The sequence below is a fragment of the Elephas maximus genome, chromosome 14, assembly GCF_024166365.1.
Source record: "Elephas maximus indicus isolate mEleMax1 chromosome 14, mEleMax1 primary haplotype, whole genome shotgun sequence".
NCBI classification, from domain to species: domain Eukaryota; kingdom Metazoa; phylum Chordata; class Mammalia; order Proboscidea; family Elephantidae; genus Elephas; species Elephas maximus.
Window position 1 is genome coordinate 22,318,767 of NC_064832.1, and position 22,278 is coordinate 22,341,044.

Below are 22,278 nucleotides of genomic sequence, written 5' to 3' on the forward strand. Positions count from 1 at the left end.
TTTGAATACTGCTTTTCCTATGTCCCAAAGGTTCTGGTAACATGTGTTTTCATTCTCATTTGAGTCTATGAATTTCTTTATTCTGTCCTTGATTTCTTCTATGACCTGGTAGTTTTTGAGCAAGATGTTGTTCAGTTTCCATATATTTGATATTTTTTTTTCCTTGCTTTTTCTGTTATCGATTTCTACTTTTACAGCTTTACGATTAGAAAAGATGCTTTGTAACATTTCAATGTTTTGGATTCTGTTAAGGCTTGCTTTATGGCCTGATATGTGGTCTATTCTGGAGAATGTTCCATGTGTGTTGGAAAAGAAAGTGTACTTGGCTGCTGTCGGGTAGAGTGTTTTGTATATGTCTATGAGATCAAGTCAGTCGATTGTGACATTCAGATCTTCCGTGTCTTAATTGAGCTTCTTTCTGGATGTTCTGTCCTTCACCAAAAGTGGTGTGTTGAAATCTTCTAGTACTATTGTGGTGCTATTTCTCTTTTCAATGCTGTTAGAGTTTGTTTTATGTATTTAGGAGCCCTGTAGTTGGGTGCTTAAATATTTATTTTGGTTATGTCTTCCTGGTGTACTGACCCTTTAATCATTATGTAGTGTCCTTCCTTATCCTTTGTGGTGGATTTTGCTGTAAAGTGTAATTTGTCAGAGATTAACATTGCCACTCCTGCTCTTTTTTGATTGTTGTTTGCCCGATATATATATTTTTCCATCCTTTGAGTTTTAGTTTGTGTTTTTGAGTCTAAAGTGTGTCTCTTGTAGGCAGCATATAGATGGTTAGTATTATTATTTTTTTTAATCCATTCTGCCACTCTCTGTCTCTTCATTGGTGCATTTAATCCATTTACATTCAGTGTAATTACTGATAGGTATGAGTTTAGTGCTGTCTTTTTTTTTTTTTTTGGTGGTGCTGGCAATTTCTTTGTTCCACTTAATTTTCTGTGCTGAGTCGTTTTTCTTTATATATTCTTTTTTTCACTGTTGTAGATTTTTATTTGCTGAGTCTTTATGTTTTTCTTCTTTTTTATTTTGATGTGTAGTTTCTTAGTTTCCTTTGTGGTTACCTTAAAATTTACTTCTACTTTTCTAAGTTTAAACTGATCTTTTATTTCTTGATAAGGCCATAACTTCCTCTCCATATGAAAGTTCTAGGACTACACTATTTATTCCCTCTTTTTTGTTTTAATGTTGTCATCTTTGACATATTGATGTCTCTGTTTCCCTACTTTCAGTGTTTTAGCTTTGACTTATTTTTGTGGCTTATCTAGCTGGGTTGATATTTGATTGTTCTGTCCTGTGTTGTAGTTTTGGGTTCTTATCTGGTGTTATTGATTGGCTAACTGGAGGACTTCCTTTAATATTTCTTGTAATTTTGGTTTGGTTTTTACAAATTCCCTTAACTTCTGTTTATTTGGAAATGCCCTGATTTCGCCTTCGTATCTGAGAAAGTTTTGCTGGATATATAATTCTTGGTTGGCAATTTTTTCCTTCAAGGCTTTGTATGTGTCACCCCATTGTCTTCTCACCTTCACAGTTTCTGCTGAGTCACCAGAGCATGATTTCAGCTGAGTCATTGACTCTCCTTTGTAGGTGACTTTTTGTTTATCCCTAGTCACTCTTAAAATTCTCTCTTTATCTTTGGTTTTGGAAAGTTTCATTGTGTCCCGGTGACTTTCTTTTGGGACCTACCCTGTGTAGGGTTCGATGAGAGATATCTTCTCATCTTTCATGATATCAGGGAAGTTTTCTGCCAGCAAATCTTCAACAATTCTCTCTGTATTTTCTGTTATCTCCCACCATTCTGGTACTCCAATTACTAATAGGTTATTCCTTTAGACAGAGTCCCACATAATTCTTAGGGTTTCTTCATTTTTTTAAAGCTCCTTTATCTGAATTTTCCTCAAATAAATTTGTGTCAAGTGCTTTATCTTCAGTCTTGCTAATTCTGACTTCCATTGCCTCAATTCTGCTCCTATGACTTTCTATTGAGTTGTCTAATTCTGAAATTTTATGGTTAATGTTTTAGATTTCTATTTGCTGTCTCTATGAATTCTAGCAGCTTGTTAAATTTGTCATTTTGCTTTTGTATAGCTTTCCTAAATTCCTCTATTGCTTTGTCTGTGTGTTCCTTGACTTGGTCTGAGTTTTGCCTGATCTCCTTCCTAATCTCTTGAAGAGCTCTGTATATTAATTTTTGGAATTCTACCTCTGGTAATTCTACCTTCTCTTCCTCTGGGAGGTTTTCTGGTTCTTTGTTCTGGTCTCTTGCTGGAGTCATCATGGTCTGCCTCTTTAAGTTATTTGATATTGACTCTTTTTTCTGAGCCATCAATTAGTTATTGCATTTATTTATCATATGTTTGCTTACTGTGTCCTAGCTTTTTGTTTTGTTTTCACATGCCCAAATAGGTTGGGTGTGTGAGCTACTTTGATTATTGGCATCTTTGAAGCTCTTACATCCTGTTACTAGGTGGTCAGAGCTGCTACTAGGTACGTGATCCCAGGAGTCTGTTTACTTTTCTTGTGTGCATTCAACTCAGGTCTCCATGTCGTTGGTCACCAAGTGTGTGGTGCAGGCTCTCACCTGCCATCCTAGGAGGACAGGGCTATGTAGAGGTGATTGGAGCAGGCACAGGTATCTGGCTGTAGTAGGAGGTTATGTGCTGAGCAAGGTAGGGGTCTGACGGCTGCTCCTGAGTGCCTAGGTGGAAGGCATGTCCCTGTCCTCTAGAGCGTGTAGGTGGGTGGGTTTTGCAGCCAGACTGTGGGACCCAATGCTGTTGGCTGCAAGGACTGGGAGGCACCACTTATTCTCGGACTCCTGTCATGGATGGCTAATTGTAGTGGGTGAAGCCACCAGGCCTTAGGCTGCTGATGTGGGTAGGTGAGTCCCTGTTTAACGGGCAGGGCAGTGTCAAAGGTCCTGAATCTACCACTTCCCTTTAGCTGTTGTAGTTGAAAAAAGGCTTCAGGTATATACTCTTCTGTACTATGCTAATGAAGTCCTATGGTGTTGAATGGGCCCATACAGGTCCAGGCAGGGGTGAAAGGCATTCAAAGTCCGTGGACCCCTCATGCCTGTGCCTAGGCAAAGAGGCAGTGCCTGCCCTGAGTTTCGGCTTTAGGGGGCATGGCAGTATTTTAAAGCTGTGAGACTGGTTTGAGCACTGTTAGCCCTGAGGTCCCAGCTGAGGCGAGCTGGTGGTTTCCTATTTTGTTTATTTGTTCCTTCCCCAAAGATGGGAGGTTTGCTCAGGCACAAGGGGTCCCACTTCCGGCCCAGTGGGTGTGGCAACCACTGAACACTGCTGGACCGGCACCAGAGCAGAGTGGGGAAGAGGCAAGTGAAGGGAAGAGAGGCACTTCCCAGAAGAGGAAGGGTTGTTTTGATCCTGCGTGGTAGGTAATACACTTGCGCTTAACTTTTGCAGGTCCAGCGATACTTCCCTCTGGCTCAGGAGGCTTATGCAGACTCTCTGACACATAATTTCCCTCAGTGTGGTAAAAACACATCCCAAGCACTACTGCTTCTCTCAGTTGGTGTGCACCAAACAGTTTAGCCTGCAGAGTGCTGGTTAGGTCAGATCTAGCACTTCTTTGCTGCTTCTGAACTGTCTCTCTCTCCCCCTGCTGCTCAGTTCAGGGCTCCTAGATCATCATATATGGTAGATTCACTTGTTTTTCAGGTCTTTGTTGTAAGAGGTACCATAGGAAGTGTCTGACTTTCTGCCATCTTGGCCCCGCTTCAGGAATTTTTTTTTATATATTTTTGTTTATTTTGTTGTTGTTGAGTATATACACAGCAAAACACACCAACTCAACAGTCTCTACATGTACCATTTAGTGACACTGATGACATTCTTTGAGTTGTGCACCCATTCTCATCCTCCTTTTCTGAGTTGTTCTTCACCCACTAACATACACTCACTCCCCTCTAAGGTTACTATCTAATCTTTCCAGGTGCTGCTGTCAATTTTATTCCATATAGACAGTTCTTAAAGTGTATAATGCTCAAGGAAGACATTTTTTACTGGTTAAGCTAAACTGTTTGGTTTTAAGAAGACTTCTAGGGATATTTTTAGTTTAAGGTTTAAAGATGATCTCAAGACAATAGTTTCAGGGGTTCATCCAGGCTTCCTGGCTCCAGGAAGTCTAGAATCCATGAGAATTTGAAATTCTTTTCTGCATTTTCCCCTTTTTGATCAGAATTCTTCTGTGGAGTCTTGAACAAATAGTTCAGTAATGGTAGCCAGGTACCATCCAGTTCTGGTCTCATGGCAAAGGGGGCAGTTGTTCACGGAGGCAATTAGCCACGCATTCCATATCCTCCTCCTATTCCTGACTTTCCTTCTTCCTCTTTTGCTCCAGGTGAATAGAGACCATGTGTCGTGCCCTGGATGGCTGCTTGCGCCTTTAAGACCCCAGGCACTATGCAATGGACTAGGAGGTAGAACAGAGACACTAAACATGTTATTAGGCCAGTTAACTGGGATGCCCCATAAAACCATGACCCTAAACCTCCAAGGAAACCCTGGTGGCATAGTGGTTAAGTGCTATGGCTGCTAACCAAAAGGTCGGCAGTTGGAATCCTCCAGGCGCTCCCTGGAAACTCTATGCAGCAGTTCTACTCTGCCCTATAGGGTCGCTATGAGTCAGAATCGACTCGACAGCAGTGGGTTTGGTTTGATTTTTGGTTAAACCTCCAAACCAGGAAACCAAATCCCATGAAGTTTTTGGTTGTACATAAGCAGCCTCAGCAGCTACTCTTTCTTTTGTGGTCGTTGTAGTTAATATATCTATCACACAACTCTTACCAATTAAACTTTTTACAGGTGTACAACTTATTGACAGCAATTACAATAACTGGCTATGTAATCCTACCATTAATTAACATGATACTTCCATCACCCTTAATCCCTCCTTCCCCATCCCTGCTGCCCCTGCTAACCATTAATAAACTTTGTTCTCTCTATGTCGTGGATTGAATTGCGTCCCCCCAAAATACGCGTTGACTTGGTTAGGCCATAATTCCCAGTATTGTGTGATTATCCTCCATTTTGTGATCGTAATTTTATGTTAAAGAGGATTAGGGTGGGACTGTTACATCACCCTTACCCAGGTCACATCCCTGATCCAGTGTAAAGGGAGTTTCCCTGGGGTGTGGCCTGCACCACCTTTTATCTCTCAAGAGATAAAAAGGAAGGGGAAGTGAGCAGAGAGGAGGACTTCATACCACCAAGAAAGAAGCACCAGGAGCAGAGCTCGTCCTTTGGACTCGGGGGTTCCTGTGCAGAGAAGCTCCTAATCCAGGGAAAGATTAACAAGAAAGACCTTCCTCCAGAGCCGACAGGGAGAGAAAGCCCTCCCCTGGAGCTGACACCCTGAATTTGGACTTCTAGCCTACTAGACTTTGAGATCATACATCTCTCTTTGTTAAAGCCATCCACTTGTGATATTTCTGTTACAGCAGCACTAGATGACTAACACACTGTACACTACCCTTTGTTGTCTTTTTATATAAGTGACATCATGTAATATTTGTTCTTTTTTGATTGGCTTATTTCACTCAGCATAATGTCTTCAAGTTTCATCCATACTGTATAGCATGTATCAAAGACTTCATTCCTCCTACAGGCTGAACGGTATTCCATTGTATGCATGTACCCACATTTTGTTTACCCATTCATCTGTTGATGGGCATTTAGGCTGTTTCCACCTTTTGGCTACTGTGAATACTGCTGCAATGAACACTGGTGTACAAGTCTCTGCTGTCAAGTGTTTTGGGTATATGCTTAGGAGTGGAGTTGCTGGGTCATATTGTAGTTTTATTTTTAGTTTCTTAAGGAAAAAAAAAATTTTTTTTTTTTTTTAAGGAACCACCACACTGTTTTCCACAACGGCTGTACCATTTTGCATTCCCACCAGCAATGTATAAGTGTTCCAATTTTTCCACATCCTCACCAACATTTCTTGTTTTCTTTCTTTTTTTAAATATATATGTCTTAGCCATCTTACTGGGAGTGAAATGGTATCTCACTATGGTTTTGCTTTGCATCTGTCTTATGGCTAATGGCACTGAGCATCTTTTCATGTGTTTGGTGGTCATCTGAATGTCCTCTTTGGTGAAATGTCTATTCAAATCCTTTGCCTATTTTATGATTGGGTTATTTGTCTTTTTGTTGTTAAATTGTTGAAGTTTATATATATATGTTATTAGGAGGTACTTGTTGGATATATGGTTTCTGAAGATATTCTCCCAGTCGGTAGCTTGTCTTTTCACATTTTTTGTAAAGTCTTTTGATGAACAAAAGTGTTTAATTTTTATGAGGACTCGTTTATTTATTTAGTCTTTTGCTGTTTGTGCTTTTGTTATTATATTCAATAATCCATTATTAAAAGCTAGGCCTGACAGCATTGCCTCTGCTTTTTCTTCTAAGAATTTTATGATTTTAGTTTGCACATTTAGACCAGGAAATTTAAAAAAAATCTACAGATTTATTTCAGATGACGTTCACATTGCCACTTTTCCTTAACTGCCCTTTATTTCTTGTAAGACATCACTGACAGAGTTAATTGAAAAAAGTTCATTCCTGAGAGGGGACCGAAAACATCAAAATTCATTCCCCAAAATAGTTAAATTTAAAGTGAACACTTTTATACTCCTGATTAACATTCATGTGGAACATGTCAGGAAACAGGAGCAAACAATACAAAAGAATAATTAGAACCAGCTCAATCTCCTAAGCATCTTTCAGTACTTTACAATACATATAAAAAGACTTACCTCTGAGGTATACTTGTATTGTTTTATAAAGGATAACATTGAGCAGAAAAAAATCAAAGGAGAAGAATCTTTAAAAGAGAGACTAGCATTTTCTCCCAGTCATTTCATGGCCATATCTCAAGAAATCTTATTTCCCACAGGTTTTCTAAGAAAATTTGCCTTTTTTCCTGCAATCACCACTGAAGTAGGCTTTTGAAAGAGTAAGGAGCCCTGGTGGCGCAGTGGTTAAACATTCAACTGCTACCTGAAAGGCTGGCAGTTCAAACCCATTAGTCACTCCGCAGGAGAAAAGACCTGACAGTTGCTTCCACAAAGATTACAGCTTTGGAAACCCTACGAGGCAGTTCTACACTGTCCTATAGGGTTGCTATGAGTCGGAACTGACTTGATGGCAATGGGTTTGGTTTTATCTACTGAGTATTTTTTACGGGCCAAACACAGAGTTAAGCACTGACATTACAAAAACCCTGCCCACAGGTTCATCTGGAACCTGAAAAGGTGTGCTTAGGGAAGCAGATAGAACTGGATCTATGATTGCACAGAAAAGGTTCCTTTTTCCTAAAGCAGGGCTAAAGGCTTTTATTAAGTTATAATTTAATGTAGAAATGTTCATGCTGTAATTTTTTATCATGGAACCTACTAGGATGCATATATTGAATTAAACCCTCTAACAGAAATTTGTTTTTTTCCCCACTTTCTCAGATGAATGCAGAAAACTCTTTATCTCATGGAAAGAGGCTCCTAAGAAGGCTGGGTGCCCAGCAAAGCTGATTGTTTTTCGCACTGGAGGAGGCTGAAGACTTTGCTCAGTCACCTCATGACTGGCCAGGTTGGGCTTACTTTGCTTGTTTCCCAGCATTATCTGGAGCCCAGTCTGAGAATTCCCCTATGGCTTTCCTCTGTCACTCACCTGCACTATCGGTCATCTGAGGGAATACAGGCTGTCTTAGTCATCTAGTGCTGCTATAACAGAAATATGACTAGTGGATGGCTTTAAAAAAGAGAAATTTATTTTCTCACAGTCAAACACGTTACAAGTCCAAATTCAGGGCATCAGCTCCAGGGGAAGGCTTTCTCTCTCTGTAGGCTCTGGAAGAAGGTCCTTGTCCTCAATCTTCCCCTGGTCAAGGAGCTTCTCAGGCGCAGCAACCCCAGGTCCAAAGGACGTGCTCTGCTCCTGGTGCTGCTTTCTTGGCAGTATGAGGTCCCTAACTCTCTGCTTGCTTCCCTTTCCTTTTATCTCTTGAGAGATAAAAGATGGCGCTGGCCCCACCCCAGGGAAACTCCCTTTATACTGGAGCAGGAAGGTGACCTGAGTAAGGGTAGTATTACAATCCCACCCTAATCCTCTTTTACATAAAATTACAATCACAAAATGGAAGACAACCACACAATATTGGGAATCATGGCCTAACCAAGTTGATATACACATTTTTTGGGGAACATAATTTAATCCATGACACACGCTCATGATGGAGCTTCTGAAGGATGTCCAGTGTTGGACTTATGTGTCAAAAGTGTGGAACAGCCCTTGTCCATTGCTGGTGGGAATGCAAAATGGTACAGCTGCTGTGGAAAACAGTTTGGCAGTTCCTCAAAAAGTTGAACACAGAACCACCGTATGACCCAGCAATCCCAATGCTGGCTATATAACCAGAAGACGTGAAGGCAGGAAGCACAAATAGAAACCTGTACGCCAATGTTCACGGTAGGATTTTTCACAACAGTCAAAAGGTGGAAACAGCCTAAATGCCCATCAATAGATGAATGGATAAACAAAAGGTGGTACATACACAGAATGGAATATTACTGGGCCATGAAGAGAAATGAAGTCCTGGCACATGCTATAACCTGGATGAACCTTGGAAACATTATGCTCAGTAAAATAAGTCACTCAAAAAAGAACAAATATTGTACGATCCCCCTTATATGAAATAGGAAAACAGACAAAGTTTATTAGTGGTTGCCAGGGTGGGAGGGAGCAAGACAGAAAACCTTTGTCTGGGGGCACTGAGTTTCTGTTAACGGTGGTGGAATAATTCAGAAAAGGATGGTGATAATGGTTGCACAACATCAAGAATGTAATCAATGTCACTGGATAAAGCATGTAAAAACTGTTGAATTGGCAGATGTTTTGTTATGTTTACCACAATTTAAAAAAGAAGTTTGGAACAGGTCTACTTGCTAGCCATGTCAGAGGCAGGAAAGGAGCCCTGGTGGCATGAACAGTTCAATGCTCAGCTGCTAATGCAAAGGTTGGTGGTTCTAACCCACCCAGCGAACCCACTCAGTGGCTCTGAGGGAGAAAGACCTGGCGACCTGCTTCCTAAAGATGGCAGCCTAGAAAACCCTGGGAGGCAGTTCTACTCTGCCACACGGGGTCGCTGTGCATCAGAATCGACACAAGGGCACCGACCAGCAACAATGGGAGGCAAGACACCCTCGCTATGTTAAAGACCTCAAACTCGGCTAAATCTCTGTGCACAGTCAACACCACGCTCTTAACCAGCCCCTCCCCAAAGCAAACTCATAATGAGATGATAAATGTACTTTAAGCAGTGACCAGAAATGAGTCTTCCTTACCTAAGGATAAACACCATTTAATGCGCCCGGGCCTCTCCTGCCGACAACCTGGTTGCTGCAGCCAGTGGGCAGAGCCTCAGCTGCCTGCCTGAGCATGAAGTGGCCTGGAAAGCCCACATGAGTCACAGGAACCTTCTCAGTTGCAGCATAAATCATGCCTGTCTGCTGAAATGTCAGAGAGGCCGGTGAGGGGCTGTCCAGTTGCTGTCTGCACAAGAGGTTCCTGGGTGGACACAGGAAAACTGGGTCACGTGGCCCAAGAAGAGCCCATGGGCACCAAGCCTGAAAAGCTCAACATGAGCAAAGACATTTTCTATTTCTGCCCCCATTTTGCCCGACTGACCTCTCTGTGGACTGCAAGTCATTTTGTTCTCTCTCAAGGGTGCTTAGGTTTGAGAGGAAAGAAAACATGAGTTGGAAGTCGAAGAACAAAAGGCATCATGTTCAAAGAGAGTTGGGATGGACATTGTTAAAACTGGAGCTGAGGTTTCTCCACTGGATTGAAAATTGGAAGAAAGAGACTCTCACCCCTCCACACTGAGATGCTCTGAGAAATCACTTTATGGTCCTGTTCTTGAGAAGCCAACAGCAGAATTTCAAGAACAGGAAACAGGATGGCTTCTTAATCAAATAGCAAAATGAAAGCAGTAATTACTCAAATTTACTTGGCAAATTAGCAAGACAAATTAATTGAAACACTACTTTTGATCATAAGGATATAATTAGAAAATTCTTTGGTGGATGAAAATATCTTGAAGGCATGAGTTAAATCAATTGGACAACCTGATTATAAAGACCTTACGCTTAATGTGTAAATACAAACTTACTGCTGACAGAATGTACAAGAAAGAATAAAGACTGATCAGTGAATATTCATTTAAAATGGCCCTATATCAGTAATGCAGATAACAAAGGAAACAACTACTAAGCCTTCAGGCTTTTATTAAATGTTCCGGCGCTGTGCTAGGCTGCACGTTATTCTTATCACTCCTGTTTTTTTTCTCTCAAAAGCTAACAAATAAAATCACCATTTTGTGTGTGTGTTGATTTTATTGTGGTAAACATATATGTAACAAAACATCTGCCATTTCAGTATTTTTCACATGAACAGTTCAGTGACATTAACTTACCTTCATCATTTTGTTCAACTATTACTGCTATCTGTTTTCAAGCTTTTCTGTTCCCCTAACAGAAGCTCAGCATCCCCTAGGTATTGAGTCCTTCTTAACACTGCAAAACACTACTGTCCCTTTGCCCACAACCGCAGCTGCCAGGGTAGTGTAAACAGTTAAACGCTTGGCTACTACCCGAAAAGTTGGCAGTTTGAGTCGACCAAGAGGCACCTTAGAAGAAAGCCTTGGCAATCTATTTCCAAAATATCACAGCCTTGAAATTCTATGGAGCACAGTTCTACTCTGACACACCCTGGGCCACCGTAAGCTGAAGCTGGCTCGACGACAACTGGTGTTTTTGGTTTGCCCACAACCATAGGGTACATTAATGGTAGGAGCACAGGGCACTGATATCAAACAAAAGACATGCTGAGATTCTTTGTCCTCCTTTTGACCTCTTCTTCCAGTTGCGAGTCCCGTACTTCTTTGTAAAATCTGGTTCTATAAGACTCTAAGCATATCCAAGCTCGACTACATGAGCAGAGATTGGAATCTTTCCATCTTCACATTCCCAGTGTAAAGAGTGGTGCCTGGGACGTAGGAAGAGGAGTCTCTAATGGACCTGTGGCTGACTGTCTAACATCCATTCTACTCTTCCCCAGTGCGTGCAGGGAACTGATCCCAATAGGGTTGGGTTCTGATCAAACTAGGCAATCAGCCCCTTTCCAGTTATGGTTCAGGAATTCAGGCTAAAGCCAGTTAGCACATGGCATACCCCTGGCAAGAGTTATTAGTTCAAGAGTGGTCACAGGACTAAGCTGGCCCAACTAGACTGAGGAGAGAGACTTTTAGTCCGTGACTGGGGGAGAGGCACTCTCTGTCTCCTATTTGACATGAACAAGGGTGCTGAGAGCTGAAAGTGTCAAACTACGGTCATCTGACGACCATGAGGGAACCAGCCATAGGATGAAGCTGACACTGCAGATTGCGGGGTTCAGGTCTGGAAGCCCTGAGTCAGCCATGTCTGCAGCCCACCTCACCTCTGGCTTTCCTGTAATAAGAGAATCTAAATATCATTTTTTCTTAAAAGCCAGGTTGAGTAAGATTTTTGTAATCTAAATCTAAAGTGTCCTGACTTACACAATTTACATAAACATTAAATTAGGAAAATATTAAACCAGGAAGAAAGGCCTGGGGATGTACTTCTGAAAATTAGCCAAGGGAAACCTCCTGGATCACTTGCTCTGGACACGTCATCAGGAGGGATCAATCTCTGGAGAACATGATGTTTGGTGGAGCAGAGGGCCAGCGAGGTGACATGGACTAGAGCACCCTGGCGACTGTGAGGATGACGCAGGACTGGGCAACATGTAGTTCTGCTGTGTATAAGGTAGCCTTGAGTGGCTAACAACAACATACAAAACACAGTATTTGTTGCACTAAATTCTAGTAAAACACAAGTAATTTTCTACAAAAATTTTCTTTCAAAGCATGATTTGCTGACCACTTTCACCTAAATCATCTGGGTCACCTATTTAAAACCCAAATGAACAGAATCACCACTTCTGGGCTGTGGAGACTAAAATCTACACTCTTAACAAGTGTGTACCTAATAATATAGATTGAGAATTACTGTCAAAGGCCAGCTGTGCAATTTTTAGTCTGACACCTTAGAAATCTATTACACAGCCAGCTAGCTGGGAATCTTGTTTGTCTACTTCAAACGTACGCACCGATATCTGTTCCTTGCTTCTTCATAAACAAGTATACCCCAAAGATAAGCAGGGTAACATTCTTTGAGGTTTAAAACTGGGTATTGTTGCAAAGCTGGTTCAAGGCCCTGCACTCAATATAATGTTAAAAAAAAAAGTTTCAAAAAAGAAATCAATAGCCCTATAACATTGTTTTTAAAGCATGTGAAAAGAAATTCTCTCCAGCTCCCTTCCTAAGAAAAGAAGTAATTTCAAAAAGTAGCTGTTATTACTTTCCTAGAAAGGTAACCACAAACTTGAGCTTTTTAGAAAACCCTCCCTTGTTGAACTACTACTTGTATTTTTCAACTCAGATTAAATGTTACTTCTGTTTGGAGTCCCTTCCTACTCTGAACAAAGTAAGTTATTACTTTGTAACACCACTGATACTTGGGTTTAAAAATCTGTTGAAACAGGGTTGTCATTAGATGCCATCCTAACTCATGGTTACCCCACATGCAACACCTCCATGATTAGTTATGAATTGGACCACCGTGATCCATAGGATTTTCAGTGGCTAATTTTTAGAAGCAGATTTCCAGGCCTTTCTTCCTCGTCTGTCTTAGCCTGGAAGCTAACATACCTAACAACACGCAAGCCTCCACTGACACACAGGTGGTGGCTATGCGTGAGGTGCACTGGCCAGAAATCAAACCCAGGTATCCTGCATGGAAGTCAAGAATTTTACCACTGACCCACCTCTGCCATTGTGAAACAGGGTACCAGCTGCCTACTCCTGACTCTTCTCTGACTCTTCTCAGTATCCTCCCTGCAGCCTACCCTGCCACACCACCCTAAAACATACCACTCTCAGTCTTTACCTGGCTAAAACCTACACAGCCTTGAGGGCTCAGCTAAAAACAGTACTTCCTCAGGAGGCTGCCAGCCCAAGTCAGGCCCCCTGTGGAATTGTGATGTAGTATCTAAATCCCAATCAGGCTGCTTTTAGCTGCACGCAACAGAAAACACGGCTCGTGCTAGTTTACCCAATAAAAACACAAATTACTGTGTCTCAGAGAGGTTGGAAGGTTCTAATGAAGGCCAGCTTCAAGCTGACTGATCTTACAAGACTGGTGTCTCTGCCCACCTCTGCTTCCTCCTGTCATTCCACCCAGTCAGAGGATGGGTGGCTGCCAGAGGGAGAAAGAGCATGGCTTCCAAGGCCTCTCCCCTAAACACACAAACTCCCCTACGCAGAAGCTCCTGGGAACATCTCCTCCAGTCTCTCTGGTCCAAATGGGCAGCAGCCTCCCCGTGCCATCCCACCCAGTGGTAAAGATTTCACACCATGATGCAACAAGAAAAATGCAGTCATTTTACAACATGCTGGGATAATCAGATGGGCTGGCAAGTACAGACTGTGGATAAGGCCTGTCCAGCTGCCCCGGGGCTGAAGGGATGGACAAGTGAGGACATCTGAAACTGAAGCCATGCCAGGGTTATGCTGGGGTTTAGATCAGGGGTCAGCAAACTATGGCCCCACTGCCTGTTTTTGTAAATAAAGTTTTATTGGAACACAGCCATGCCCATTCATATATGCATTGCCTATGGCAGCTTTCATACTGCAACTGCAAAGTTGAATATTTGTGACAGACTATATGGCCCTCAAAACCCAACTGGAAATATTTACTATCCGGACCTTTAAAATGTTTGTCAATCCCGGGCTGAGGCTAACAAACTAGGGCAGAATAACGCTGGTGAGTGAACCACAATTTCCATTACCTGACACTTTCCTTTCTGACACACCTCACATATGTAGTATCTTGTTTAATACCTGCCTCCCCTGCTAGATTTTATGTTCCCTGAGGACAGTGAATGGTGTCCTTTTTATTCACTGCTAATGCCATATCCCCAGCACCACACCCCGCACAATGCCTGGCACATTGTAGAAATAGGTAGAGAGCTGCCATTGAGACCACTCCAACTCATGACGACCTTACATACAGCAGAATGAAAGTTGCCCGTTCCTGCATCAGCCTCAGAATCGCCAGCACGTGTGAGTCCAGCATTGCAGCTACTGTACAAATCCATCACACTGAGGGGCTCCCTCACCCTCACTGGCCCTCTACTTCACCAAACATCATGTCCTCCTCCAGCGATTAATCCCTCCTGATGATGTGTCCAAAGTAAGCAAGCCAGACAATGTTCTGTTGTGATCTGTAAGGCTTTCATTGGCTAATTTTCAGAAGGAGATCACCAAGCCCTTCTTTCTCCTCTGGCTTAGTCTAGAAACTCCACTGAAACCTGTCCACCATGGGTGGCCCTGATGGTATTGAAGTGCTGGTGGCATCGCTTCCAGCACCACAGCAACATGCAAGCCACCCAGAATGACAGACTGACAGACAGGTGGTGGAGCCCATAGAAAGCATTTCATAAATATCTGTTAGCTGAGCGATTGAACGAACACACACTTTGTTTTTCTGTGTGCTTTAAGTGAAAGTTTACAATTCAAGTCAGCTTCTCATACAAAAACTTACACACACGTTGTTATGTGACCCTAGCTGTTCTACGCACAACGTGACAGCACATTCCTGCTCTCCATCCTGTATTTCCTGTGTCCATTCAACCAGCTCCTGTCCCCCTCTGCCCTCTCATCTTGACTGCAGACAGGAGCTGCCCACTTACCTCTTGTGTCTACGTGAGCTAAGAAGCTCACTCCTCACCAGTATCCTTTTCTGTCTTATAGTCCAGTCTAATCTGTCTGAAGAATTGGCCTTGGGAATGGTTTTTATTTTGGGCTAACAGAGAGTCTGGGCCTGTGTCTTCTGGGGTCCCTCCAGTCTCAGACAGGCCATTAAGTCTGATCTTTTTTTGAGTTCTGCACCCTACTTTTCTCCTGCTCCATCAGGGACTCTCTGTTGTGTTCCCTGTCAGGGCAGTCATTGGTTGTAGCCGGGTACCATCTAGTTCTTCTGGTCTCAGCCTGATGGAGTCTCTGGTTTATGTGGCCCTTTCTGACTCCTGAGCTCATATTTTCCTTGTGCCTTTGATGTTCTTCATTCTCCTTTGCTCTAGGTGCGTTGGGACCAACTGATGCACATACTTTGTTTTTGATTTTTATTGTTTTAGATGAAGGTTTACAGAGCAAATTAGTTTCTCATTAAACAACTAATACACAGTTTTGTGACACTGGTTGCTAACCTCATGATGTTTCAATACTCTCCCCTTCTCGATCTTGGGTTCCCCATTACCAGTCTTCCTGTCCCCTCCTGCCTTCTTGTCCGTGCCCCTGGGCTGGTGTACACAATTAGTCTCATTTTGCTTTATGGGCCCATCTAATCTTTGGCTACGGCTGCTAACCAAAGGGTTGGCAGTTAGAATCCACCAGGCGCTCCTTGGAAACTCTATGGGGCAGTTCTACTCTGTCCTATAGGGTTGCTAAGAGTTGGAATCGACTTGACGGCACTGAGGTTTTTTTTTTTTTTTTAAATCTTTGGCTGAAGAGTGAACCTCAGGAGTGACTTCAGTACTGAATTAAAAGGGTGTCAGGGGCCATATTCTTGGGGTTTCTCCAGTCTCTGTCAGGCCAGTAAGTCTGGTCTTTTTTTGTGAGTTTGAATTTTGTTCTACATTTTTCTCTCGCTCTGTCCAGGACTGTCTATTGTTACCCCTGTCAGCAGTGCATGAGAGTTCCAGTCTCCTCGCAGCCTAACATTTGTTGTTTTCTGTTTTTACGATTCATACCAATACTACCGGGGTGAGATGGTATCTCATTGCAGTTTTGACTTGCATTTCTCTTATGGCTAGTGATTGCAAGCATTCCCTCATGTGGCTCTTAGCTGCCCGAATGTCTTCTTTGGTGAAGTGTCTGTTTATATCCTTTGCCCATTTTTTAATTGGATTATTTGTCTTTTTGTTGTAGAGGTGTTGGATCTTCCTGTAGATTTTAGAGATTAAACCTTTGTCGGATTTGTCATAGCCAAAATTTTTTTCCCAGACTGTAGGTTCTCTTTTTACTCTTTTGGTGAAAACTTTTGATGAACATAAATGTTTAATTTTTAGAAGATTCCAGTTACCTAGCTTATCTTCTGATGTTTGTGTAATGTTATGGTTTGTATCCTATTTTTGCTTTGAATTAAGGCCTCTAGAGTTGACCCTATATTTTTGTCTAATGATCTTTAGTTTTTGGTTTTATATTTAGATCTTTGATCCATTTTGAATTAGTTTTTGTGTATGGTGTCAGTATGGGTCCTGTTTCATTTTTTTACAGATGGACATCCAGTTTTGCCAGCACTATTTGTTAAAAAGACTGTCTTTTCCCCATTAAATGGACGTTGGGTCTTCGCCAAAGATTAGATATCTGCAAGTGGATGGATTTACATCTGGGATCTCCATTCTGTTCCACTGGTCAATGTCTCTGTCATTGTACCCATACCAGGCTGTTTTCATTACCGGAGCTGTATAGTAGGTTCTGAGGTTAGGTAGTGTGGGTCCTTCTACTTTATTCTTCTTTCTCAACAGTGCTTTACTTATCTAAGCCCTCTTCCCTTTCCATATAAAGTTAATGATTAGTTTTTCCATCTTTTTAAAGGATGCTGGCTGTATTTGGATTGGGATTGCATTGTATTTGTAGACTGCTTTGCGTGGAATTGACATTTTCACAATGTTGAGTCTACCTATCCATGAACATGGTATGTTTAGGTTTCTTGCAGCAGTGTTTTATAGTTTTCTTTGTATAGGTCTTTTACATCCCCGGTTAGATTTATTCCTAAGTATTTTATTTGGTTGGGGCTAATACAAATGGTACTGCTTTCCTGATTTCCTTTTTGTAGTTCTCTTCATTGGTATATAGTAATCCAACTGAGTTCTGTGTATTTATCTTGTATCCTGCTACTTTGCTGAGCCTTTGTATTAGACGAGCACACAGTTTAAATAACATGAGTAACTACAAAAGCAGTTCCTTCTCTCATGTTGTGCTCTAGATAAGAGAGTGACAACATTTCAAAAACAGCATGCTGAGGGAGTGACCTATATTCCACAATAAAGAGGACATGGGCTTTAACAACATTAACATCTCCCATCCCTGGAAGGAACATGTGCCCACACACAGTTTCCCTTGACAGGAGGCAGAAAAAACCTTGGATTCTCGGAAGTGGCAGAGGTAGGGTGTGGCAGTAGCAGGCAGTGTGCACACCACTGACACCAGCCCCAGGACCATCCTTACTGAGACTGCTCAGCCATGCACTCGTCCTTTGGTTCACCAGCCCCAGTCCGAGGGACTCGCCAACCTAGTGCCACAACATATGACTTCACTAATTCAGAAAATAATTCAGGATGTTGGTAGGGTAAGCCTACTGATATCTCTATGCCACAATTTCTCTTGAGGTCTTCTTGGAAGAAGACAGGAGGGAGTCCTCAAAAATAATTATACCTTGGAGAAATGGAACTCTATAGACCCCAAATATGTATTCAGGGGAACTAGAACTCATTTTATCTGTATATGATGCCAGTTTTACATCTTTCTCACCATCCAATCTAAGAGCAATTTAAAACAAAGTAGCAGAAATTAAAAAGACAACATAGTTTTTTAAATTGCTAAAATAGGATAAACAGGATTAATGAGTTTAATAACAAGAAACTATTAAAACTAATCAAGAGGCACTTTTTAAATTTTACATTCAAAATTTAAATTCACAGTGCTGAGATGATACAAATGCTTGGTGCAGTAGTGAAAATGGGAAACAACAGGATCTGAGCTTCATTACGATCTGCTAATTAATAAGGCAACACATTAAGAGCAGGGCACCAAGAGCAGGATTCTAATCAAGTTGAGGTCTGTATATAGTACCCAAGAATGCCTCAAAGACCTGAGAAAGAAGGGTGCCAAGCACTGTACCAAAATATCTCCCCTGACACAGATGGCTTTCCAAATAAATTTAAAAAATACATACATACATAATATATACATAAAAAAGGCTGGCAGTCAACTTCATGCTAGCGTTTTTTCCCTTTACATCAATCCAAAGCTAATCTAGACTTAGGAAAGCCTTGCCATCAAGACGGATGAATAAGCAGACAGCCATCTCTTATTTTTATATCCATGCAAACTGGGGGCTCTTAGAGCACCGGCTTCCCTACTGAGCCAGCTGCTGTTGAGTCCACTCAACCCCTGGCGCCTTCATGTGTGTCAGAGTAGAACTGTGCTCCATAGGGTTTTCAGTGGCTGATTTTTTTGGAAGTAGATTGCCAGGCCTTTCTTCCAAGGTGCCAATGGGTAGACTTAACCCCCAACCTTTCAAGCATGTGAAATGTTTACACCACCCAGGGACACTGTTCTCTACTGAAAGACCAGTGTTATGTTGAGGGAAGCAGGGTGTTTGTCATCCACCTACTCAAAAACTGTTTCATTTTCAAATTCACAGAATTTTGATGTGGTTTCACATCTATCTGTTCTTAATATCTAACAGAGAAAAGTCTTCACAAGAGATGTTCTAACAAATATTTAAAAGTAATGACTTGGCATATAGTAATACCACCTCAGAATTTTTATTCTTAGAATGAACATTTCCAATGAAGAGTGAATATTTAAATTATTAACTCAAAATAAGAACCATTTGTCAGAGTGTCCCTCCATCACTGGAGGAAAACAGATATGCTATCATTCGGCAATATGTGTTCTCTGGGCTCACCCTCTCTGATGCAATAACACGAAATCTAGAAAAGTACCCTAAGGGGATAATTTAGTAAAGAAACATTTAGATTCATTAAGTTATTCATTACAGTGTGTCTTAAAAAACAAAACAGAATAGACCAAATGCCCAACTCCAAGGAAATAAGGAAGTGGTTAAGTGCTGCTGTTGGTAGTTACCATCAAGTTGATTTCGACTCATGGTGACCCCGTGTGTTCAGAGTAAAACAGCTCCATAGGGTTTTTAAGCCGGTGACCTATTAGAAGCAGACTGTCAGGCCTGTTTTCTGAGGCACCTCTGGCTGGGTTCAAACCACCATCCTTTCAGCTAGTAGTCATCGACTAACCACCTGTGCCAGCCAGGGACTTCACAGTGGTTAAGTAAATGCTGGTATATCAAATCAAATATTATCTAATTACTAGAAACTATACTCATTCAAGGAAACCCTGGTGGCGTAGTGGTTAAGTGCTACGGCTGCTAATCAAAGGGTCGGCAGTTTGAATCTGCCAGGCGCTCCTTGGAAACTCTATGGGGCAGTTCTACTCTGTCCTATAAGGTCGCTATGAGTCGGAATCGACTTGATGGCACTGGGTTTGGTTTGGGATACTCATGCAAACCATTGTGTGCTATGTAGAAATTTTTATAGGTTGCTAAATAAGAAAAGGAGACTACATAATAGCTATAAGTGAAAATATGTGAACTTTCCTTATTAATAAAATACAGAGACACATTCTCAGAAGTAGATCACCAGGCCTTTCTTCCAAAGTGTGTCTGGGTGGATTCAGACTGCCAACCCTTGAGTTAGTAGTGCAACAACATGTAACTATGTGAACCATCTGAGGACTCGTGTGTGGACTACTGAGCAGTAGGTGGAGGCACCTTGCAGGCAAGAAGCGCAGTCCAGTGAAGGCAGAGGGAGGAATGAGAAAAGCATGTGAGAAGGCCACAGAGACCTAGCAGCAGCGGGGAGGGAGGTGCTGCTCCAGGAGATGCAGCTGAACAGGTGGGAGTTACACATTGTTGCAGGGCTCCTCATGAATATGTCTCTGTATTTTATTAATAAGATTTCATATATTTTCACTTGTAGATACTACATTCAACTACTAACTCAAGGGTTGGCAGTCTGAATCCACCCAGACACACTTTGGAAGAAAGGCCTGGTGATCTACTTCTGAGAAATCAGCCACTGAACACCCTGTGGGACACAGTTTAACTCTAACGCACTGAGTTGACTCGATAACAACTGGTTTTTTGGTTTTTATTTACATGCATCACTTTGTTCAAAACCCAGTTCAATCTCACCTATTTCAAAAAGTTACCTGCTACCCTTGGATGAAATTGCTTCCCATTCCTTAGCCTTTATTGCTATTTCCTGTTGCTTATTCTGTCTGCTTTGCCTTCTTAGGCTGTGAATTCCACAGAGATAGTTATTTTTAGCACATGCAATAGATAATAAATACATGATTTTCAATGGAATTAATCAGTGAATTAAATAAACTCTTGAGAGCAGGGGCTGTTTCTTATCTTTGTATCCATACTACTTATCATAAAAAAAAATCATAGCACTAGGAAAATGATATGACCAATAGCTTTTCACCAGACGAATGGGGAAACGGATGTATGTGTGTTGCTTACACATGACTGCTGGCTATTTACAAGAATATGTGCTTCTTGCTGTTCCCTTTTCCACTTTCTGCTTCTAGGAAACATCAGATAAGGTTCTCATCTAAAAGAAAGGCCATCCGTGCAGAGCGCTTACCCAGGTCAAACTGGCCAGAAACATAGCCACAAGTCTGCTGGACTTCCTCACTGTCCCAGCCCAAGGGGTAGAGGGCACAGCCCGCGCCGATCAACAAGCCTGCAAAGAGATAAGACAAGATGGCTTTACCAGTGCCCCTCTGCATTTCTAGATAAAGACAGCTGGGAAAAAAAAATCAATATTTAGCAATATAACAAAAAAACCATGGTGTCTGCCTTTTGGAAAGAACCAGCCCTAACTTCCTGAAGCAGTATAAGGTCAGTTTGATTCCAAGAACAATTTCAAGTCTGCTTAAAAGGAAAAAAAAAAAAACTTGACAGCTCAGCTTGGTTCCAACTTTGCCTTTTAAAGCACTAAAGGCCTTGCATATTCTATGTAGAAAATACAACCCAGAAGCGCTTTTAATCACTCCTGTAAAAATCCAGCAGACCCCACCATCAATCCTTGTAAACAAGTAATTCAAGGGCAAGCAAAAGTAGCTAATAGGTTATGCTTCATCATTCATTAGGTTTTTTTTTCCAATTTAAGAATCAAAATAGAAATGTTTCCTGTTATCATATTCTACCAGGGGAAGAAAGAACACGAAGGCTTTCATAAACTGCTCTAGCACACGGGTTGAACCTGTGAACTGCACCACCTATTACTATGCTCTCCTGGGAGGTTTAGAGTCATGGAACACTCCCAGGTCTCAGAAACACTCTGGAAGACAGGCACTTCTTGTAATCTAAGAACTTCTCCATACAACTAAAACCAAAAGACTTGATGGTTAAATTGAAAAAAGTAATGGTGTAATCTTAGTATAAATTATGGCAGCACACATGGAGCTGACAGCTTTCATTGGGAGAGTCTTCAGTTTTACATCAAAAGCCTAACGTGGTTTTTTAATGCACTTGAGTTGCGGTGTTGGTGAAGAGTATTGAGTATACCGTGGAGTGCCAGAAGTACAAACAAATCTGTCTTAGAAGAAATATAACCAAAGTGGTTCTTAGAAACAAGGATGGCTAGACTTCAGCTCGCTTACTTTGGGCATGTCATCAGGAAAGACCAATACTTAGAAAATGACACCGTGTTTGGTAAAGGGTCAGGAAAAAAGAGGAAAAGCCTCAATGAGATGGATTGGTACAATGGCCTCAGCAATGGATTCTAACACACCCATGATGATGAAGCTGGTGCGGAACCAGACAACTTCTTGCTCTTTTATACGTAAAGTCGCCATGAGTTGAAGCCAACTTGAAAGCAACTAACAACAACATCAGCAACAATTGTTGTTTTACAAGCAGCTGAAATAGGCTTGAGCACTCACCGTTTGAATCTGTAGGTGAATCTGGAAGTAACACCACCATGTCTCATCAGTCAGTGAACATTATCATATCTTAGTACCACAGACATACTGACCCAGTGGGGCCAATGTGTACACAATGATCGGTGAGAACACCATTCCTGTCTGAGGGATGCAAGTCAGATGGTGCTAAATGAGGGAGGCCCCGAAATGTGAAAATCCACTGATATGGGAATGTAGAGGAGGAATGACAGGGCCCCAAGTGCAGCCATCAGTGGAGACCTTCAATATTTCTGGAGAAATTTCAAAGAGTCTGTTTTGAATCAAATACCTTTTTGTCCCCCTTTTGTCCTTCTACCATCCTGCCCCAGGTGGGTG

At 41.8% G+C, this 22,278-nt stretch overlaps 1 protein-coding gene across 2 annotated transcripts in view; it reads right to left on the minus strand.

Moving 5' to 3' along the window:
- The window catches only part of LHFPL6 (LHFPL tetraspan subfamily member 6), a 349,617-nt gene that overhangs the window by 28,605 nt on the left and 298,734 nt on the right, over positions 1-22,278 (minus strand). Inside the window, exon 3 of one of the 2 annotated variants that reach the window (XM_049853378.1) lies at positions 20,622-20,720. In XM_049853378.1, coding sequence (XP_049709335.1) covers positions 20,622-20,720 — 99 coding nt within the window. Of the gene's footprint in view, positions 1-20,621; positions 20,721-22,278 lie in introns of those variants that run through there. The other variant, XM_049853380.1, reaches the window with a different exon arrangement.